Raw genomic sequence first — 22,834 nt, forward strand, 5'->3', positions numbered from 1 at the left:
TTTTAAGATTTTTATGTACTTATTTTTAAAATTTTTGAATGTTTATTTATTTTTGAGAGACAGAGAGAGAAAGAGCATGAGAGGGGTGGGGCAGAGCGAGAGAGAGGGAGACACAGAATCTGAAGCAGGCTGTAGTCTCTGAGCCATCAGCACGGAGCCCAGTGCGGGGCTCAAACTCGTCAACCAGGAGATCATGACTTGAGCCAAAGTCGGACGCTTAACCACTGAGCCACCCAGCCCCCCTCAAACATCTTAATTTTGAGAACCTTGGTCATATTAACTTCCAGTATTTCTTGACTGAGCTAAGTTAGATGTTGAGAATATCATGTGATTACATTTCTTGTGTCTTTAGGCCTTTTTGTTTCCAGAAGAGCGCTGTAATTTTTTATTGTTTAGAAAATAGGAAGGACAATAGTTTCTGAGTTCTTTGCCTTCTGATCAGGATTGTATTTTCATTTTATCCATTTGTGCTCTGAAATTGCAGAGCTAGGTAAGAGCCTATGCTACTTAATAGTGTACCTAGAGCCACTGAAAGCTGAGAATGGGGACAGTGAGCCTCTCTGATCATATAGAGTGGATAGTAGCCATCACTTTTTACTTGGTTCCTTTGTGGACTCACTAAATCCACACAGTGAATTAACTAAGGCTGTTTGAGAAACAGCCAGTGAGATAATGAACACTTTTATGCTTTTTAAAATGACTATGGGGAGTCTGATCAGAAAAGGCAATTCCAAAATGGCAGCTGGATTTTCATTGTTCCTCTGGGACTTGCATTGAGAAGTATGCTTTTAGCTGATTTTCCCTTTAACAGGAATTCATTAGGGCTATCCATTAGCCAATGAACTATAAGAAAAGGGAGCAGGTTAGTTATTTCGGAGAGGAAGAATGAGACTTTAACTCTTAGCTAATTATAGTTGGGTGGATTAGAAAAACTTCCCTCCCCCCAAATCTGGAAAATTGATTTAAAGACCTTGGATTTTATTTAGAAATAAGGAAAAGCAGACTGTTTTAGTCACTTAAAATTTTGTGTTTCTCCTTAGATGTACCCAAAGAGATAGTGCCCAGATTTTAATTCCTGGGTACCTCATTAGTAAATTGGTTTTTGTATGCTTTTATGGCACTTTCTTATTTCTAACGATTGAGACTTTTTTATGTAAGTTTTCCCTGAAGGGATAACATTTACGTTTTTTTTTCTCTTCCAAAAACAGTTAAAGTGTGAAAGTATTAATTTATACTTGTGCTACCCATACTTCTTGATATAAAGATAAAAAAGATACTAAATTAAAAAATGAAAATAATCAAAGTGAAGCACTCACTAAATTATTAAAATGTTAATGTGATTACAAATGGAAATAGTTTATGGGCAGTAGCAGGTGGACTGAGACTCCCCCCTCAACTATCCACAAAGTTTGGACAATTTGAGGGAGAGGAAGTGAATTCTGGAGTAGTCAGCTTTCTAATTACTTCTGCTATTTAAAATCTAAGTAAATCAGTGAAAAGTGCACTGCACTTAACTAGTAGTCATAATGGTAACTTGAGTGTAGAACTCGCATGACCTTGGGCATGAGTTTTTGCCTCTCTGGATCATAGTTTCCCAATCATCTGAACTGTACTATTGAACTAGATCATGGTTCTCTGTTAGGTGTTTTCATGGGAAATGTGGCAATATGTTAGGAGCTGTCTCAAGTCTCAGTATAATCCCAGCAGATGTATCCTTGCATATTTGTTTTACCTGAGATTTTTGCCAAAACATTAATTTTATACTTTAAAGGAAACATACCGAAGACTAAATGACATTCAGATGTATTTATATGGTGATGGGATGTATCACCAAAACGGAAAGAAGTATGCTAACACCAGGTCACAGAAAAGCATTCCCCGGTTTTGTATTTACTGTTCTCTGCCGTTAAGGGCACTTTCATGGACAAATTTGATGACATTAGATGATACATTTGATATTACATTAGATGACAATTAAAATCTTCCTATTCTAAAGTTGCATAACTGTGAGAGCATTTACATTTAGAATCACCCTCTTCTTTATGCAAAGAAGAGTTCATGTATTTTATTTCCATGAAACCTATCTCCATGTTGTTTGATAACAGCTCTTTTAAGAGATCCTGTCCTGAAAGGAAGGGACTTAGTGTTGGCACTGGAGGGTGGCGCAGTGCCATAAGCACGCAGACACTCCTGGTACCACCCTTCCAGCCCCTCTGTTCCTCTGTTGCTAATGCCCAATATTGTTATGTTCCTTTTTTTCCCTTCCATTTCAGCCTGGATTGTGGCAGAATGGAAATCCATGTTTCTGAATTTAGTATGGTTTTTTTTTTTCCCCTTTGTCCTATCTTCAGCAACAATATAAATACTCTGATGGCAGCTGCTGTATTAAGCCCAAGAGCTTAAAAGATTAAAGAAACCACTAACAGCAGTCAGGAGGAAGTTTAAGGGTCTGTTTTTTCTGAAGGTTTGCGTTTTCATTCTGGTGGTTGAGTAGAAAATTGCAAACAGGTTGTGTTCAGCAGCTGGAATGTTCTTCCACATCTGGGGAGACCCAGCCTTCTGTTCATTTCCCATTAGTGGAAGGGTAGCTGGCCTGAGGTGGAAACTGCAGGCAGAGATATTAGAATGCTTTGTGTGTATAGTCAGTAGAACTTTTTTGTAGAATGTTTTCATAGAAATGCCAACTTGTTCTCCATTCTTCCACTAGCTTTACTGAGTTCTTAACCTCAAGGCAGTTGCTGAAGAGAGGCCCAAATAAGATATGTACCTCCCAATGACTTAACCCCTAACAGGAATTGTTTTGGTTCTTAGTAAATTCCTACGTGGGAGTCTGGAGGAGGCCTGCCCCTCCACCTTTCTCTGCATGTATCTCTCAGGCTTTTATCCTTGGGAATTTAGTTTGAGGCTGCTAAAACCCAGGATGCCCTGCCTCCATGATGCATCATAGGTTCAGCCTGTGTTATACATTTCCTGCTTCTTAACTCCTGATGGATATTTCATAGGGTGAACCTGAGGAAATCCAGAACATCTGCTGATTTGTTGATGGATCCTTAAAGTTTTTAGGGTTAGATGTAGGTTACTTTACTCTTCCTGTGTTTTTTTGTTTGTTTTTTACCATCATTTGTCCCATTGCGGTTAGTATTTTAGAGCTAGATGGGGAGCCCCGCAATGCCTTCAGGTGCTGAGCGGATGTCATAATTGTGTGACTTTTCCCTTATGATGTAATAGAGAGGGGTGGGGCCGAGGGCAGACTGCAGTCTTGTTCCTGCTTCAGGCAGTCAGAACCATTTGAAAAAAAAAAAAAAAAAGGCAATGTGCTTGTCAATAAAATAGGACTGTCAGTTCAATTGGTATATTTTTTTAAAAAAAATTATTTATTTTGAGAGAGAGAAAGCGCAAGTGTACAATCAGGGCAGGAGTGGATAGAGAGGGAGAGAGAGAATCCCAAGCAGGCACCACAGTCACAGAGCCTGATGTAGGGCTCAAACCCACGAACCGTGAGATCATGACCTGAGCCAAAATCAGGAGGTGGACACTTACTGATTGAGCCACCCAGGTGCCCATCACCTGTTCTTGTTGGATAACTTCCATATTTTGTAGATGGGGAAAGAGAAGCTGAGAGAGTTTTGCTTTCCTCAAGGTCACAAAGCTGGCCAGTGGCCCAACTAGGTCTAGAACCTGTTCCCCTGGGCTATTTGAGAAAATCAAATGGTCCAAGTTCAATCATTAGTGGCACTTGTGATCGTATGTATGCACAGACCAAGGCTTTATTGTTTGGAATCTAGTATTTTAGGATTATTAAAGCTAATCTAGCTTTTAGAGAAACCAAATGGATTTTGGAGATTGTAAAGAACCCATTGTGATGGCTGGAACGGCTCTTAAGTGGAGCTCCCAGACAGTTCGATTTGCAATTGTTCTGTAACACCATATGGATTTCCAAGTAAATACATTTTGCATATTGCTTACAAATTATCTTCATGAATAATGAAAGCTGTGCTACAGGAAGCTAGAGATTATGAGAGGCCTTTTTTCTTCTTCTAAACTGTATTTCATTCCTTTGTTTCTTTTGCTTTTATTTTCTGTGGCCTCAAGGGTATGTGTTTGAGTTGGAGGGTGATTGGGAGGGAGAGTGCTATTATAGGTTTTTCAACATCTGTGTTTTTTTATGAAATCATCTCTTTTGCTACCAAAGAGGGCTTACTAGTTTGAATATGGTACACTCTGGACAGTGCTTTCTCCTGTGCTGATCTGTGCTATGTTTTGTTTAATTTCCTTTTGTTTAACTAAGCTTCCTTAACAGAGTTGTGTGCGTCTCTAAGGGAACGTGTCCTCTGCCATTAATACCTACTATGTGCTGGGTACTCTCTGGGCACCTCCATGATTGCCAGTAACTCTCCTAAGGTGTTGTCATCTCCACATTTTAGGTAAAGAAAGCAAAGGCCTAGAGATTGTGTCTTCCCTAATTATACACCTAGAAAGTGTAGAACTGGCATTCAGATGCAAATCTAATAATTGAAGCCCAGAAGCCAAACTGCTTCTTTGCCTTCTCTCTCCTCACCTAGCATTTTGACCATTTGGAAACTCCTTGGAATGAGACGCCAGCACATTGTGCTGGCGTCTCATTCCAAGGAATTTCCATATTCTTTTGTCTAGAGCATGGCTTTCAAAATGTTTCTCCCCAATCCATACAGTTAGAAATGCAGTTTATACCATGGTCAAGTGTACATGCTTGAGCATGCACATGCACAAATGCATGAACAGCCATGCTTACATATAAAGCTGAAACAAAGTTTTATTAAATGATCCCTTCTAACATTTCCTTTTCTGTTCTCTTCCAGTAACACACACACACACACACACACACACACACACACACACGCACGCACGCACACACACACACACGGTGGTCATTACCCATGTAATTGATTTTATGACCCAGGACACGTGTAGTTGAGCACTGACTGGAGTGGAGCTGTTGACCTAGGACACCTGTAGTTGAGGAGCACTGACCTGGAGTGGAGCTGTCTAAGGTGGGGTACGTGCCTCCCCCACCCCCATGGGAATTTTAGGATAATCCATTTGCGCACAGGACAAAATAGTAGAAATTATGTTGAGATTTATTATCTTTAAGGAAGACACATGGAACATTATTGGAATTTAGTATTTGAGTTGGCATCTATTATCTGTGGGATAGTCAGTGCCCCATGGGGGGGGGGGTGGGGTCAGGTGCCCTGAAGGGAGAGTGGAAGTTTTACAAAATGGCAGATTCCTTCAGCCTTTATTAGCCTTTTGTTCACTCTGTTGTGGACATGTTCCAGTTTGTATGGATCAGAAAGTGTGTTGCCAGGTTATACAATTTACTTTAAATTAACCCTCATGAAAAGGACAAGTGATTTTAAAAATTCCTTCAAATTAACTGTGGAATGAGGTACAAGCACAGGGGACATCAGGAAAATTGTTGAGTGTATATTGCCATTCTTTTTATGAGCTCCTTATCAACCTGTTACTAAGTACAGATAGCAACTACAGAATCCTATCTAGTAAGAAGTTGGCCAGAGAGTTAAATTATAAAAATAATTGGGGGGCGCCTGGGTGGCTCAGTCGGTTGGGCGTCCGACTTTGGCTCAGGTCACGATCTCGCGGTCCATGAGTTCGAGCCTCGCGTCAGGCTCTGTGCTGACTGCTCAGAGCCTGGAGCCTGTTTCAGATTCTGTGTCTCCCTCTCTCTCTGACCCTCCCCCGTTTATGCTCTGTCTCTCTCTGTCTCAAAAATAAATAAACGTTAACAAAAATTAAAAAAAAAAAATTGGGAACTGAGGTTTATATCCATGATCATTAATGATTGACTTTGGAAGTTGTATCTTGAGATAATAGCTAATGCCATTATGTGGAGTAAAACATTAAAACCTGTGTTCATTTTATCTATATAATCACCCTGATATTTATTTGGATATTTTGTAACATGTAAAGTACATCAATGTCATATAAATAGTTGCATAGGTATTAAAGGAATATGCTCAAAAATTTTTTTTAATACTGATAAGGGTTTAAACTCAAAATTATGTGGAGATTATTCATGGTCTGGAGAACTGCCCGTAGAAGTGTCCAGTAATTATTAATGGGTATCTTGGGATCCAGATGAAGAGTGAGAAGAGAGTAGGAGACAGAGGATGGATGTATATGGACAAATTAGAGAACAACTCTCCCCAGGTGGATTCAGTTCTGAGGGCACATGGTTTGGCGGACAACCAGTGCCTTTGTGCACATCACAAAAGTCTCCCCTTTCTCCTGGCAGAGCAGAGCAGCCCTGGGTTAGGGTATGTGACTTGGCAAGAGGCATGGTGTAGAATTTTGTCCCCCCCGCCCCCAGTCTTTCATCTCATTGCAGGTGTAGCTTACACAAGCAGGTGCAGGTACCAGTCCTAATGCTGAGGTAGAAGAGTGACCTTGGGAGACACTGATGAATGTAGGGAACAACAGCCACCAGTCCTCTCTTGTATTTCTTTAGTCATTCAACTAGGTATTTATAGAATACCTATTCTATGCTAGACATGTTCTGCAACAGGAGGCAGCAAACTTCAGCTCGATGGACAGACCTGATCTGGTGTCTGTTTCAGTAAATAAAGTTCTGTGTGGAACATAGCTGTACCCCTTCGTTTATGTGTTTTCTTTGGCTACTTGTGAGCTATAATGGCAGAGTGGAATAATTCTAACATAGTGTGGCCTGCAAAACCTGAAGGGTTTACTAACTGCCCCTTTACGGGAAAAGGTTGAGGACCCCTGTTCTAGCACATGAATCTGTACTTGCTTCTGGTGCCACTCCACAGTAACTGAGCCATGGACTTTCTGGCTTCTCTTGTTTGCCCTGCTTGTCAGGAAACACCTCCATTGGAGCCATGGTAGGGCACGTTAGGGCAGAGGGGCAGAGCTAAAAGCATGCAGCCAGGGCACATCCATTGCTTAGGTGTCTACACAGGTAGTGTAGTGCAGAGAAGAGAACCAACGGCTAAGAGTCTGGAGACTGTGGAGACCTATGACCTTCTCTTCGGGTCTCTGTTTCTTTCATTCTGCAAGTAGGATGTCACACTAGGTCAGTGATTCTCAGACTTGAACCAGCATCAGAATCATTAATAAGGCTCATTGAACAGATTGCTGGGCCCCACCCCACCCACCCAAGGTTTCTGATTCCATAGGTTGGGGGAGGGCCTGACAATTTATGCTTTTAACAAATTCTAGGTGTTGATGCTGCTGGTCTGGCAGCCTGCGCTTTGAGAGTCACTAGATTAGATCTTTAGTAAGAAGTTCCTGGAAGAGTAATTAGTCATCCTCAGATAGGCAATGTCCTGGACTGCTTTTGGTAGCCTATCTTTGGCATTGGCAAGGGAGAGGCTAGGGTGACACTGTGAGAAATGATATTTGGAGAGGCCCCATATCCAAGATGCCTCTGTGATATGTAAACCAGAGCCATCCTGGACTAACTTATAAATTCTCACATTCTATCTATACAAGGGGGGATCTACAGGCTTCCTCTTAATAATCAGCCATTCCAAATTTTGCCCATTGCCTCTGAAATTCTAGACCCTCCAGTGATCAGTCTTTTAGGGCACTGTGGAAGAATGAAATCTATAATGGCAGATTTATTTTCATCCTGTCTTCCCCATTCCTCCTACTATGACTGCGGTTCCCTTCCTTTCTCCTTTTAAAAACTCTTCTTCCAGTTACTTTTTTTCTAAAAGTCATTTTCTTGGTTGCAATAAAGTGGTAACATTTCAAGATCTATAGGAAGCCCTATGGTGTGAGAAACGATGCAAGTTACTTGCAGGATAACCTTATCACTCTTCTCAGAAATTCTTGAGAGTATTCTATTTTCCTCATTTTCAAATGTAGTCATTATAAATTGGGCATCAAAGAAGCTAAGTCATGTGTGACCTGTAAATTTAAATATCCATGAGGATGACCATCAAAAACCATGCTACCCAGGTTTTTTTTTTTTTTTTTTTTTTTTAAGTTTATTTTGAGAGGGAGGGTGGGAGTGAGGGGGAGTGGTCAGGGGCAGAGAGAGAGAGGGAGAGAGAGAATCTCAAGCAGGCTGTGTGTGCTGTCAGAATGGAGCTCTATGTGGGGCTCGATCCCATGAACCTTGAGATCATAACCTCAGCCAAAATCAAGAGTCAGATGCTTAACCCACTGAGCCACCCAGGGGCCCTAGGCTGCCCACATTTTGGCCTCTTTCCTCTGGCCTTCGTTCTGCTTCCTTCTGAGTGACCATTCTCAGTGGGATCTTGGCACACTTGTCACCCAGGATTGCTTTTACTTAGAAAACATGAACTTTAATGTCCTGTCCTTGCCATGGTTCAGCATTTCATACCTTGGTAAAGCTCTCTGGTACCTCCTTTCTCTGCCAACGGAAATAATTCTCTTCTCAGAACTATTTTTGTATCTTAAAAATCTGTATACTTTGTGCTAGATTGTAGTGGTATGTTTCTAATTCCTTTACTATAAGGTAACCTTGTAAAAGTTATTTTGTCTCATTTTTAAAGGTTTCTATGGAGCCAGGTACTGTGTTTGGTATAAAGTAGGCACTGAGTAAGCAACTGTTGAACCAGCTAAAGGATGGTTAAGATAGTGGTTTGATTTCAGTTCTGTCTTGCTCACAGGGCTGTATTCAGATCTCCCACTGGCCTTGGTTTATTCATATCTAGTCTGATCTGGTTGAAGAAGGAATTGTTAGGGGGTGGTGTCATTTGTGCGGTCTTTGTCTCTTTTTCCGTATCCAGTATGCTATTAGTGATGACTTTTTGTCAAAATGCATTGCTTCTTTGTAAACTAGAGTTCAAACAAAATAATTTTAGACAATATCCTCAGAACATTTGGAAACATGACATTTCAGATCTATTTTCCCCTTTTCGTTACAAAAGTATATACAGCTATAATTACTAATTGCTGCACTCTAAGTAGAGACAGATGATACGTATGTTTGTGACAATTTTCCAGAGGGAGAGCTAAGTAACCAGGCTCATTTTTCCATAATGTGAATGTTATTCACAAACTATTACCATAATTGATGCACCAAGCCACTGGAGGGTAAATAATGTGTTGTGTGTGGGAAGCAAGCTAGTAGTCAATGAATATTAAAGAACAAAACCTCATTTTAAAAGAGAAACTGTAATTATAATCATTCTGAATTCGTACTGCAAAACCAGTTAAAATAACTTGGCTGCCATTTATCTATGTAAGTGTGTAAAAAAGGAATAGGTATATGAGTAGAGTTGTACTGAAATGTGTGTGTACATACACACATTTTTGTAAAAAGACACATGTCAAACTTCAGAAGTAGTCATTTTTCAACGACCTTTGATGCAGAGATGTGAACATGAGCTGAGTTTATCAGTGAAATTTATATTGATGGGAAAGAGCACAGTTTCAGTTTTATCTTTTGCTTTGCAGGTGTTTTATGTCTACCTGGAATGTCTTGTTCCTTTGCTTGACCAAATCAGCTTCTGTATTCTTTTCAAAGCTCCTTTTTCATAGCAAATCTTTCTCATCCACCTTTAATCTCTCTCTTATTGCCTCCTAGATACTCATCAACTTCTGTGTGTGGTGTATTGATTTGCACTTGTGGGATTTGTTGGTTTGTAATAGGAGGTCATAAGTCACTTCCTATGTGTATCATTAGTCTCCCCAACCAGACGGCCAGGTCATTTCAGGGAGGGATGGCTCTGTTTCTGTCTGTGCATGTGCGAGTTGCTCCTTCTGTTCCTCACCGATCACCGTCAGTGCTCTCCGTGCCTGTGCTAACTCCCTAGGAGGTCTGTTGGTTATCTCTTTTTGGCTGTCAGATGCTGCATTATTTGTGTAAAATCTTTGTTTTGTGCTTGCTTACCAGCATCTCTAAAAAATGGTCTACTGTAACTGGAAAGAATTAGGTCCTGTTGGTGTGGATGGATGAAGTGAGGGAGCACTTAATCAGGAATGTGGACTATTACTTACATGAAATATATAACCTCCCCAACTCTGTCAAGTTCTGAAATCCATGGGAGAGATGTTGCCTTTGTTTCTTGGTTTTGAATGTTTTTGATCCATATGTTTTAGATGTAGATGAGGTGATTGGATCAAGCTTAGATACTTTTATATTTTAAAGTAAGTTATAGTGTATCTATTCTTAGGAACCTTTTCGAAAGATCTTTTCAGGGGCGCCTGGGTGGCTCAGTCGGTTAAGCGTCCGACTTCGGCTCAGGTCATGATCTCACGGTCCGTGAGTTCGAGCCCCGCGTCGGGCTCTGTGCTGACAGCTCAGAGCCTGGAGCCTGTTTCAGATTCTGTGTCTCCCTCTCTCTCTGACCCTCCCCCGTTCATGCTCTGTCTCTCTCTGTCTCAAAAATAAATAAACGTTAAAAAAAAAAAATTAAAAAAAAAAAAAAAAGAAAGATCTCTTCAACATTGGTCCTGTTATTGGTTGCTATCTCAGTATATTTTGATACTTTCCTTCAAATACATACCTGTTCCTTTTGTATGGGCTTCAGTTGTCTTTTCCTTATATAGCATTAAAAGTATGGACAGAGCCTGAAACAATTTCTTAGTTCAGATTTCCATGGCTCTTAATGTCAGAGACAATTTGTTCATCTAGTTTACCCAAATAAACATATTTCATTCTTAAAAAAATTTTTTTTAATGTTTATTTAATTTTGAGAGAGAGAGACAGAGCATGAGCAGGGAAGGGGCAGAGAGAGGGAGACACAGAATCTGAAGCAGCTCCAGGCTCTGAGCTGTCAGCATAGAGCCTGACACGGGGCTTGAACCCACGAACCGTGAGGTCATGACCTGAGCTGAAGTCAGACGCTTAACTGACTGAGCCACCCAGGCACCCCTGAACATATTTCTATAATAGAAAAATGAATAAATAGAATGTTCCTTAACATGTTGCGTGTATAGACAGAGCCCATTTTGTAAAGCTGTTTAATTCTTCCTCTCAAAAGAGGATTATTGGTTTCCTGCCTTTAATCCAGTCTTAAACAGTTTGACCTTTCTGATGGCTTTTTTGGAATGTTCTGAGGAAAAAAAAAAATAACAAAACTCACACAACCTCAAGGAATTCTAAGTATCAAAGTTCACCTCTATGAAGGTAATTGGTTCAGAAACTGAGCATTATTTGCTATACTTCAGTGCATGGTAATAGGTCATTGTTCATGCATCTAACTCTGGGATAGCTTGAGTTTGTTTGCCCACGTAGTAATTATGACAAGGGAGGAACATTACCCAGGAGGGGACTCTTTAGAGGGGAAGGTGGCCTGCAGCTGACCCTGTGGAAGCCGTTCTTCTCCTCCTCCAGTCTTCCTGCAAGATGGCTCTGTGTCTGCTGAGACCTTTTTCCCACCTTGAGAATCCTAGGTGGGACTTTGGCCTGGTTCCTTCAAGGACTCTGGAAACTACTTAGCTTGGAGTGGTGCCGTGTGAGTCTGTTCTTGGCAGCAGGCCTTGGCTTTTTTCCTGCTAGGCCCTGTGCCTCTTAGGAGCAGAGAGCAGGTCAGATGCAGATAACACAGGCACGATGTCGGTCTCTGAAATGCTCAGCTGATGTGTATTTCTCCCTCCCCCTAAGGGTTTAATGAAGAACACATTTATCACGGAGTGTAATGAGTAAGAAAGAACATGTGGCTTTTTTTTTTTTTTTTTCCTTTCTGCTGAATAGCAGAGAGTAGGATAAAAATCTCTCTGTTTACAAGTCAGCTGTATCTCTTTGTAAGTTGTGTTCAAGTAATTTTAAGCTTTACTGTTAAGCTAAACTTCTAAACAATTTCATTTGCAAAGTCTTTCTCGGAGGTCCAAGAGAAGCTTTTGTGAGGATTTGAGGTCTGAGATGAGAATTGTGAGTTAAGTCAAGGTAGAGTTGTGTGTGTGTGTGTGTGTGTGTGTGTGTGTGTGTGTGTGTGTGTGTGTGGTTTGCATGCACATTGTGTGCATGAATGCATGTGCTTGCTTGGGCAGGGACAGGAGTGTCGAGGAACAGAGGAAGAGTCTTTGCCAGCAGAGGAAACACCATATTCGAAGGCTGGAAGACTCCTGCAAATTTTGACGGATAATGAATCCTTGCAAAGGTTTTACAAGAGCTGTGACCAGCCCTGTTTGCTGAGAAAAGAGAAAGTCCTTGAGCGCCCATCATACCTCTTCAGCCTCTCTTAACAAGTGTTCAGATGCTCCGCCAGAGGAAATGGTGTGTTCCAAGTACAGCTGTGATGGAAATGGAGTTCTTTTAGTGCAGCTGAAGCAATTCCTCCACACAGACTGTCCCATTTTAACAGTAAACTGTCTGTTTAAAACGAAACAAAACAAGCTGGTGGGAGTTGGAAGGAGAAGGAGTTTATGTCAGAAAATGAAAATGAGTTGCTGTAGAAGGCCTGTCTTGGTTACGGTTTCAGAGTTATTAAGGGGACTCAATTGCTAGTTTGTTTTATCTCTGTGCATGTTTTTGTGGACTTTAATTCTCCAGAAAACATTAAGGATAAAACAGCAGTCATGTTTTTATTAGGGAACACACTCCTGTTTTTGGAAATGACTGCCTTGCAGCTGACAGGCCATGCCATTTCTCACTGGTGTTTGCCAAGGAGCTAGGGAGACTCAGGGCATCTTCCCTGGTCTTCTTTCCCTCTTCCTTTTGGCAAGTTAGGCTTTGAACATAATCAGAGTGTGATTAAGGCTCTATTACAGCAGGTAGAGGGTCTGACTTGAAGTCTAAGAAGTGGTATTTTGATTTTGTTTCCAACTGACTATAGCTAAGAAGCAAAGGTTAGGAGGTTGTGATATAGTTGAAGGTGACACTGCCTTTAGTTTTTGTTAAGCTCAGTTGTGAGTCTTGAGCTATGTTAGCTGCTTTACAGACACGAGTCCGTTGAATTGTCACAGAAATCCTCATGTTTAGGTAGGTTTGATCAGCCTCAGTGTACAGATGGGGAAGCTGAGGTTGAGTGAGATAACTAGTTTACAGTTAAACCCAGCATTCGGCGTGGCCACGATTGGAACTGAGGTCCCTCTGTCTCCAAAGCTTTTGCGGGTAACCACTGACTGTTGCGTTATAGTCTCTCTCTCAAAGTAGCCTTTTCTTCCTGCCTTCATCACTTCTTGTCTGTCCCCTCTTTTAAGACGCTTTAAACAAAATGTAATCAGAAATCTACCTCTTGAATTGACCCTCGTCTCCTTATGTCCCATTAGGCAGTGCCTTATATTCATGCAAATATTAGCTGTTTTGAGGGGAGAAAGTAAATAGCGATTCTATTTTAGCTCCCCTTGATTCTAGGAGAATTTGTGTTATTAATTCTGTCTGTTCCAGGATCCTATTAAAGTGACCAGAAATGTGTAACACAGTTATAGTCCTAGACATATTCTCAGGGATACCCTTGGGTGCAGTAGCCTGAAGCCAGGCTAACCAGCCAGAAAGACTCATAGACCCAGCTTAGCCACTGACTTTCTGAGACCTTGGGGAAGTCACTTTACCTCTCTGGGCATCACTGCTTTCATCACTGTGGTGTTTGACCCAGGTCACTTCCCAGTCTAGAATGCACAACCTTTATCAGGGCACTAAATAGCTCACATGTGGCATGTCCTTGTATGCCCATTTGTTTACAGAAGGGATGCTTAATGAAATAGAAATTCATTAAAAAGCATTATTAAATTCTTACATTTTGTGTTTCTTCAATTAATGAATACCTGCTGAAATTCAGTATGTTATCAAATGGGGACTTCCTTATTTCTTTTTATTATTACTATTGTTTTTATTTTTATTTTGACAGACAGAGAACGAGCAGGGGAGGGGTGGAGAGAAAGGGAGAGAGAGAGAATCCCAAGCAGGCTCCACACTGTCAGCGCAAAGCCCAACGTAGGGCTCAAACTCACAGACGATGAGATTGTGACCTGAGCCCAAACTGAGAGTTGGCTGCTTAACTGACTGGGCCCCCTAGGCACCTGAATCCTTCTTTCTTTTTAATTAAAAGAGGGCCTCATGCTAAAAGTTAGACATTATTGGTTTTCATGAACTTAAAAAAATTTTTTTTTAACATTGATTTATTTTTGAGAGACAGAGCACAAGCGGGGGAGGGGCAGAGAGAGAGAGAGAGAGAGAGAGAGAGAGAGAGGGAGACACAGAATCCAAAGCAGGCTCCAGGCTGTGAGCTGTCAGCACGGAGCCTGGCGCAGGGCTTGAACCCACAAGCTGTGAGATCATGACCCGAGCTGAAGTTGGATGCTTAAGTGACTGAACCACCGAAGCACCCCAGTTTTTACGAACTTTTAAAGTCTTTTCCCAATTAGAATATTCGCTAAGCCTACAAAATGAGTCTAAATACTTGATTACCAAAATTCTGGCTTTTGGTAATCTTTGATTGTCTTATTTTTTCCTCTTCTCCATGAGCATTTGTATTTACAATAAAAGGGGGAAAAATCGTGAAGAAATGAATTGAGCTCTAAAAGAACCAATCGCCCATAATCTGTCCCTGAACCCCGAATGGCATGCTGTCACGTCTGTAAGTATGGTTGGTCCGTGGTCACCCAGTCATCTTTCCCCTCCGCCTCCCTCTGTCCTGTGAAACCCTGCACACCTCACCTTCCTTTCAGACCACAGGCCCCTCTGGCCTGCCCTTGTTCCTCACCCAGCCTTGTTATATGGGAACCCCTCACTGCTTCTGTTACTGTTCTTATCTTTCTTCCACTTCCTTCTGGGAACATGTCAGCTGTCTGCTGTCTCTTAAGCTTCTGTGTTCCACTTGAATGAATTAAAAGTCTGTCTGAAATGTTACCGTTTATATAGATTACATAATGTTACGTAGGTATTACAGTGGACCTCAATATCTGAAGCTTTTTCATTGCTGCCCATCAGTGCATTTATTGAGTTTCCTTCTTTGTCCCTTTGGTAGCAGTTCCAGACTGTCTCCACGGAAGGCTGCAATGCTGGCAAACATTTATCAGGAACTTAACATGCTAGAGAAAATGTGCTAAGGACTTTACATGCATTGTGTCATCCCCATTCTTGCCGTGAGACCTAACTTTTCCTCCCTCCATCCCATCCAGCAAGTACTCGTTGAGCCTCCGCCGTGTCCACGTACTGGTCCCAAGTCACAGGCTGTAGCTGTGATGGAGGGAGACTGGGACTTGGCTCTGGAGAGGCTTCCGCTTCAGAAGGAGATGCGAGAAGTAAGTAGGCAAACAGCACATTGTACGAGAAGTGCTCCAGAGGGGAGATGTTTGGTATGTGACAGATGCACCCACTGCAGGATCAGGGGTGAGGATGAGGACAGCGTCTTCGAGGAAGTGACAGCTAAGCACCAATCTAAAGGATGAGAGAATGTGAGTTAGGTGATGAGACAGGGAAATGTAAGGGTGTTCTTGGAAGTAGAACACCCGGATTCTGGAAAGACTCAGGGAACTGAGAGGGGCCAGTATGAATAGAGCCATCGTTCTCAGAGAAATTAGTGGCCTTCGGGTGTGAACCCCATTCGCTCCATTTCCTGCCTCCGAAGTGATTTACACCCTCACTTATTACCTCAAATTAGAACCCGCTGGGATCCTTTATTGTCCATGTGTGTTCGGAGGTGAGTTTTGACACCCTTGCCAGTCAGTCTCAGTAGGAAGTTTGGGTGCCTGCAGAGGAAAACCTTCTTCAAAAACATTATGAGAAGCTTTATGATTATTGTGATGTAGGGGTAGAGTGTTTCAAGAGGGCTTTTCAAAGACAATCCCTCCTAAAATTTGGAACGCAGAAATGAAGCCGCTGCTTGGCCTGACGGTGTGGAATAGCAGCTTCGAAAATGGACGCATATCCCTTTTCCGTCAAGACATTTAGTAAATCACATTTTGGCCTCAGCGAATGTTACGCCCTCAAACACCCCAACTGAGGAAAGCATGATGTACCTCGGCTGAAGGGTCTGTAGGGATGAAGGGTCGGAGCTTCTAGGACACAAAGGTCGGGGATGAAATGATGGACCACACGTGCTCCTGGCCATTTGCAGATGTGAAACGGAGATAAACCCCTTGTGGACGTGGGCCCTCCTGATGGGCCGTACGGGATGCTCATTAGAACAGCCCACAGGCGGGGCGCCTGGGTGGCGCAGTCGGTTAAGCGTCCGACTTCAGCCAGGTCACGATCTTGCGGTCCGTGAGTTCGAGCCCCGCGTCAGGCTCTGGGCTGATGGCTCAGAGCCTGGAGCCTGTTTCCAATTCTGTGTCTCCCTCTCTCTCTGCCCCTCCCCCATTCATGCTCTGTCTCTCTCTGTCCCAAAAATAAATAAACGTTGAAAAAAAAAAATTAAAAAAAAAAAAAAAAAAAGAACAGCCCACAGGCTTCACTGTCCCGTGCATCATTTACAATAAAAGTGGGCACGAGCCAGCTGAGTGGGAAAATAGTTCAAACTGTTTTTTCAAACCACTTTGAAAGGTGGAAGCTGATGATAACTCAACCTGTTTCTCTCTGCAGGTGAGGGGAGTTTACATCATCCTGTAGACTGTAGTTTTAAATCCAGAGGAATCTTAATTATTTTGTATTTAATAAATATTTATCACTTGCGGGCAGGGGTGTGGGAAGTATGGACAGGAGATGTGCCAACCTATTATTAAATAGTTTGAGGATCGCTGTTTCCCACGGGCCTGATTGTGTCTAGCAGATTATCCATAGCGCAGCGGTGCACGTTCGCATATGCTGAAGCCACGCTCCTAGATCTCCCCCCCTCAGTCTCTGTCCCTTCTATTTCTTGCATCTTATAGAGTGGGTGCTGTGATTCTGTTTCACCTTTTTTTCTCCCCATGAAATCTTGAAAAGTTCAATGAGTTAATAGTAATAAAACAAAAATAAAAACACTGTACATTTCTGGGCGGGAAAATGTGCATATAAAATGTCAATCATCTTCCAAGCTGTTAGTTCCTGAGGCTGAATACCGGGAGCTGCTTTGGCAGCTAGTAGAGGTAAAAGGGAATGGCAAGAGAAAGCTGGCCCTGTTCTCTTCCTCTGGCTACAGGAGGTTGAAAGATGTTGTTTCAGCTGGAGAATTTAAAATGGATTCTTATTCACTTTTTGCCGAAGAGACTGGACTGTTTTGAGTGTTGTAATCTTCTGTAGGCGTGGAGAAAGGTCACCTCCTGATCTTGTTTTGGGGATCGTGGGGCTAAAGCTGTGGCAGAGTCCTTTATCTAGACACAGGCTCTTGTCAGAATAATGTTTGGCCAGGTGTTAATCTGTGTCCTGAGGGACAGTGCTGGAATTCATTATTCATCCGGCGGGAGTTGGGGTGGGAGGAGGAGGTGGGCCTTCTGGGAGGGTGCGGGGCCAGGGCCTGCCTCCCGCCTTTCCTGACATGTGCCATTTGTGAGGAAGGCAGCTGAAGCCCATTTGAGGAATTCTCCTGTCAGCCAGCCAAGAGAGCAACACAGAGGGAGCGAGCAGAGGGAGGGAAAAGCAGGCGGCTCAGGAGGCAGTCCTGGAGTGCAGTTTCCGGAAACACACAGTGCTGTAGGTGCAGAGGGAAGGTGTACAGGAACGTAAAGGGGAAGGAGGCCAGGTTTGAAGTAGTGCATTTTCCCGTTTCTCCCCCCTTTGCCCCTCCTGTCTTTGAATACACATCATCCTCTGGAAGCCTCCGTATCTTGAAAGAAGCCTTTGCCTGAAACACGGCTTTTTCTTCAGTGTTGTACTGTTAGGTTTTTTCTTTTCCCTTTTATTTTTTTTTTTCCATCTTCTCTTCCTCCGAGGGCAGGAGGTGAGACAATGATCAAGTCAAGCTGGTTTTATGTTAAGTTCAAGTATGCAGAGAAGGTAAGTCAATATGTTTCCTTCTCCCTGGGGAAAGCCGCCACCTCCCTGCAGCCTTCTCATGTTGACGGGGCTCCTCGGGCTCCTCGGGGAAGCAAATGAGGCCAGAAGTTTTCTTTGTGACTGTGTTTCCTCTGGCTTAATGGTTCTTGCATGAAACGCGGGCTCTGTGCTGACAGTCTGACATTGCCATTGACCAGGAGGAAAGAATCTTCAAACCCTGTCCCAGAAGCATTATTCAGAATTTGAAGAAGGAAAATAATGAAACTGCTAACAGGAAAGACCGGCTATGCTGCTGTAGATCAAATAGACAGTTTTCAAGAGGGGTGTTTGTTGGGAAACTTGATGTGTTTTCTGATCTGGGACAAACTGACAATCACTTCCTGTAACCTGTAGTTTGTTTAGTCAGAGTTTTTATTTTTTTCCTTTCAGTTACCTGACTTGACCCACTCCTGTATATGGAAGAAGGGCTTGGCAGTGTTTTTGGGGTGTAGGAAGAATACCCATCATTGTGACTAACCGTGTAGGAGACTATCCTTTAATGTCTGTTAAGGGGGTGGGGTTACATTTTTAGGGAAGCAGTGGATTTTGATTGCATCAGAAATTTTGAGATTACAGTTCTGTGTTTTAGTATGTCATTACTAGGCTCAGGGAAAGAAGTGTCTACTTCCTAACACATACTCACCTTACCTGAACACATTGGCCGTGTTTGATTCTGGATCCATATGTGTCACTTACTCTATTGGGAATTTATAGGGTTAGAAATGAGGTTTCCAGGGGCAACCTGAAATGCCTCCCTTTTGAAATCCTTTCTTCCTTGATTTGCTTGTTGATGATATTGGCTTATTGACTGTAAAGTTAAGCTGAGACCCTAGAGAAAGGAGCCGTGATGTGGCAAGATGGAAACGGTGATGACTGTCATCCTACTTCTTATGATTATATATGCATAAGCACGTTGAAAAATCCCTCCTCCGTTCTTCTGGTTTAAAGAAGTTAGTATACTTAGGGCTCATTTCCCCCACATTGTTTCTTTCTGTATGGATCTGTTTCTGCTGTATTTTTATGACCACAAAATTAGTTACTCCTTAACCCATGTATGTGTATACTAATCAAAATAAAGGATTTTTACTTAAAAAAGATCATCCTCCATTTTAAACCATTTGCACTGTTAACTATTAAAGTTATTATAACAAATACTATATAGGGTTGGGAAAGGTTACAGCGTAGTTTGGGATTTACTTTATATTCTCCGTGGATTACTTTCCTCTGAATAGCCTATTAGCCATTGTTTGCTGTTATGAATTTTGATAAATTAAAACTGTGTTCTACCTCCTTTACCTTTTCCTTTCACCTTGAATGTCTTGCCATAGAAAACTGAAATTCAGAATTAAGAAATGAGAGTAAACTAGTGTTAAAAGGAGAAAAACATCTCAAGGAATGATCTTCATAAAACGGAAAAAGACAGGAGACCTTAAATTAGTTGCCTCATTTGAATGACCATATTACTATTTTCTTCAGCAACCAAACAAGGAGACAATGCTTTCATACACCGACACATGTTTGTATCATGAAGCTAAATAATGTAAGGCTCCAGAGCTAATTGAAGAATATCTTGCTTTTATTAGGGATGGGGGAAAAAGAGAAACAGAAAAATCTGTCTTGTTTTTGACATGTTTATGGTGCTCTTGATCTCTGTGATTCTCAGCCGATTTTTTATTCTTTTATTTCTTCCCAATGATTTATTTTTTTAAACTTACATTGGAGGTTTTTTGTTTTGTTTTTTCAAAACTCACCAAAATGACTTTAGTTTCATCTGGAGATATTAAAAAGTCTTAGTGTAAACCAAGGGATAGAGATGCTTAAAAAACAAATTTAAACCATTCTTTACTACATTCCAAAAGGGATTCTTTTTATAGGGCTGTTAATTTGAAATTTCCTTCAGTATTTTTTAAAGGGGTAAAAAGAAATCCCTCTCTCTGTTTCCAAACACTGACAAAATGATTGATATAAACTTGTAATTGTTGGAAGAATATTTCATCTGCGAAGTTTGTGCACAATTGTAAGAAAATACATCATGTGACATCTTTGATAGCCAGTCATTTTTTTTTAAACTTTTATTCATTTTTGAGAGACAGAGCAAGACAGAGCATGAGTGGGGTTGGGGCAGAGAGAGAGGGAGACACAGAATCCGAAACAGGCTCCAGGCTCTGAGCTGTCAACACAGAGCCCTATGCGGGGCTCGAACCCACACACTATGAGATCATGACCTGAGCCGAAGTCAGATGCTTCATCAACTGAGCCACCCAGGCACCCATAGCCAGTCATTTCTTATTTTTACATTTAGGAAAAATGATTGTATCAGTCTTAAATAGTGAACAAGAAAAATTGAGAAATTCAAGTAATTGCATTACCAAAAACAATGGCAACAAGAGAATATTACTCCCTATGATCATCAGGATTCTGATTCCTTTCCAAAATTTTAAAAATAACTTTGTCTATATTTGTATATAGTAAAGCAAACTTCTCTTTTACCACCATCACACACATATATGCACTTTCTGTAATATTCACGTTTAAATTATTTATGAGTTATCTCTTTGTTGAATTAGGTCGGTATCTAGCCATCACTCTTCTAAAATACTGTTTACTTGAATTAAGTTCATTTTATTCCACACTCTCCTTCTCATTTTATGCATTCCCTCTGTGCAGTTTTCCATTTTCTTGTGTTTTACCATGTCCTGTAATGGGTTATTCTAAAATCTCTATCACTAGTCTAATCTTTTCCTTGAATTGCAGAGGCATATGTTTCATTGACAGTTGTTTGTTTTTGTTTTTGTTTTTAACGGACTAGTTAGATATCTGTCCTGAAATTCAACAGATAGCTTAAAATGCAACATCTCTAAAATGCAGTTGATGTCTCTTTCCTCAGCCAAATGTATTTGTATTTCCTATCACGGGTAAGACATCACTATCCAGCTGGTTATCTGTGTTCCCAAAGGACCCGTTTTAGTTCTGTTCTTAATGTCTCCCTCCTGGCTTATTAGAGGACCCTTTTAATTGGTCTCCATGCTGCCATTCATGATACCTTCCCATGCTAGAAGACACTGCTAGAGTGACATTGTTAGAAGGTCAGTCTGAGTCTCTTAGTCTCCTGCTTATTAATGGTCACCCTCTCCCATCTAAGAATCCACTTGATCTCCTTCAATAATGCAAGCACTTGGCCTTGTATATACATAATGCATTGTATTGTAATTATTCATCAGTCTGTGCCTCTCTAGCACCACAAGATCCTAGAGACCAGAACTCTGTTGTCAGGGTTTTTTGTATCCGTAATACTGGTGTAAAACAGATACTCAGTTATTCCTTAAATGCTATTGATTACTCTGTGCCTCTTTTTGGGAATCTGGCAAACATGAGTTTGAATTCTGCTTCTGCCAATTGTTGATAGTATATGACCTTGGGCAAGATACAGAAATTTGATAAAAATTGTTTCCTCATCTATTAAATCGGGAAGCTTATTGCTTACTATGCTTTTAAAAAATTAGGCTTTTCATGTTGAGATGATGGTAGACATATATGCAGTCACATGTAATGATACAGAGAGATACCATGTGCCCTTTATCTAGTTTCCCCCGATGGTAACATCTTGTAAAAGTATAGTATGATATCAAAACCAGGATATTGACAGTAATATGGTCAAGATACTAAAAATTCTGTCCTCCCCAGGATCTGTCATGTTGGCCTTTTATAGCCATACCCCTTTCCTCCTATCCCGGTATCCCCACACATTGACTCTTGGCAACCAATATTTTTTTCTTCATTTTTATTGTTTTGTCAGCTCAAGAATGTTATATGAATGGAACGATACACTATATAACTTTTGGAGGTTGTCCTTTTCCATTCAACATGATGGAGATTCATCCAAGTTGTTGTGTGTTCCCTTTGGTTTCTGGGTAGTAGTCTGTGGTTATAGATTTTAATCATTCCCCCCAGTGAAGGACATCTGCATTGTTTCTAGTTTTTCTATCATAAATAAAACTGCTATGAACATTTGTGTACAGGTTTTGGTATTGACCTAGTTTTCTTTTCAGTGGGACAAATGCCTAGAAGTACAGTAGCTGGGCAGCTTGCTCATTCATTCATTCATTTAATTTTTAAAGTTTATTTATTTATTTCTGAGAGAGAGAGAGAGAGAGAGGGAGAGGGAGAGAGAGAGACAGACAGCAAGAGAGTGCACACGTAAGTGGGAAAGAGGCAGAGTGAGAGGGAGAGAGAATCCCAAGCAGGCTTTGCACTGTCCTTGAGGAACCCGATGTGGGGCTAGAACTCATGAATCCTGAGACCATGACCTGATCTGAAATCAAGAGTCAGATGCTTCACCAACTGGCCACCCAGGTGCTCCATGCTGGGTAGCATATGTAATTTTTAGGAAGCCACCAGGCGGTCTTTGAGAGTAGCTGTATCACTCATTGTGCATTCTCATTGTGCTTTTAATTTGCATTTCCCTATTTATAGCTAATGATGTTAAACATCTTTTCACCTGCTTGTTTGTCATCTGAATATCTTCTTTTGTTAAATATCTCTTGGTAAATGTCTTTTGCCTATTTTCTAATTGGGTTTACTTTCACTGCTCAGTTTTTATTTATTTATTTATTTATTTATTTATTTATTTATTTTATATATACATATTTTTTAATATATGAAATTTATTGTCAAATTGGTTTCCATACAACACCCAGTGCTCATCCCAAAAGGTGTCACTGCTCAGTTTTTAAAAATTCTTAAAATTTTCTAGATACTAGTATATTATTGGGTATGTAGTTTGTAAATATTTTCTCCCAAACTGTAGCTGTATTTTCATCCATTCTCTTCAACAGCACTTTCCCCAGAGCAAAAAATTTTAATTTTGAGATGGTCCGATTTATGAAATTTTTTTTCCTTTATATGCCTTGCTTTTTTGTTAAATCTGAGAACTGTTTGCTTATCCCTTGATAGTGAAGATTTTCTCTTTAATTTTTTTGTTTGTTTAAAGAATTTTACAATTTT

General features: G+C 41.1%; 1 protein-coding gene across 7 annotated transcripts in view; it reads left to right on the top strand.

Annotated features, from left to right (window-relative positions):
• AUTS2 (activator of transcription and developmental regulator AUTS2) overlaps positions 1–22,834 on the top strand; it is a 1,121,759-nt gene that overhangs the window by 332,433 nt on the left and 766,492 nt on the right. Inside the window, exon 1 of one of the 7 annotated variants that reach the window (XM_045461466.1) lies at positions 17,480–17,791. The exons of the other annotated variants lie outside the window; for them this stretch is intronic. Within the exon in view, the coding sequence (XP_045317422.1) occupies positions 17,744–17,791 (48 nt within the window). The 5' untranslated portion in view covers positions 17,480–17,743. Of the gene's footprint in view, positions 1–17,479; positions 17,792–22,834 lie in introns of those variants that run through there. 7 annotated transcript variants of the gene reach the window in all.

This window comes from Leopardus geoffroyi, chromosome E3 (genome assembly GCF_018350155.1).
Source record: "Leopardus geoffroyi isolate Oge1 chromosome E3, O.geoffroyi_Oge1_pat1.0, whole genome shotgun sequence".
NCBI lineage: Eukaryota > Metazoa > Chordata > Mammalia > Carnivora > Felidae > Leopardus > Leopardus geoffroyi.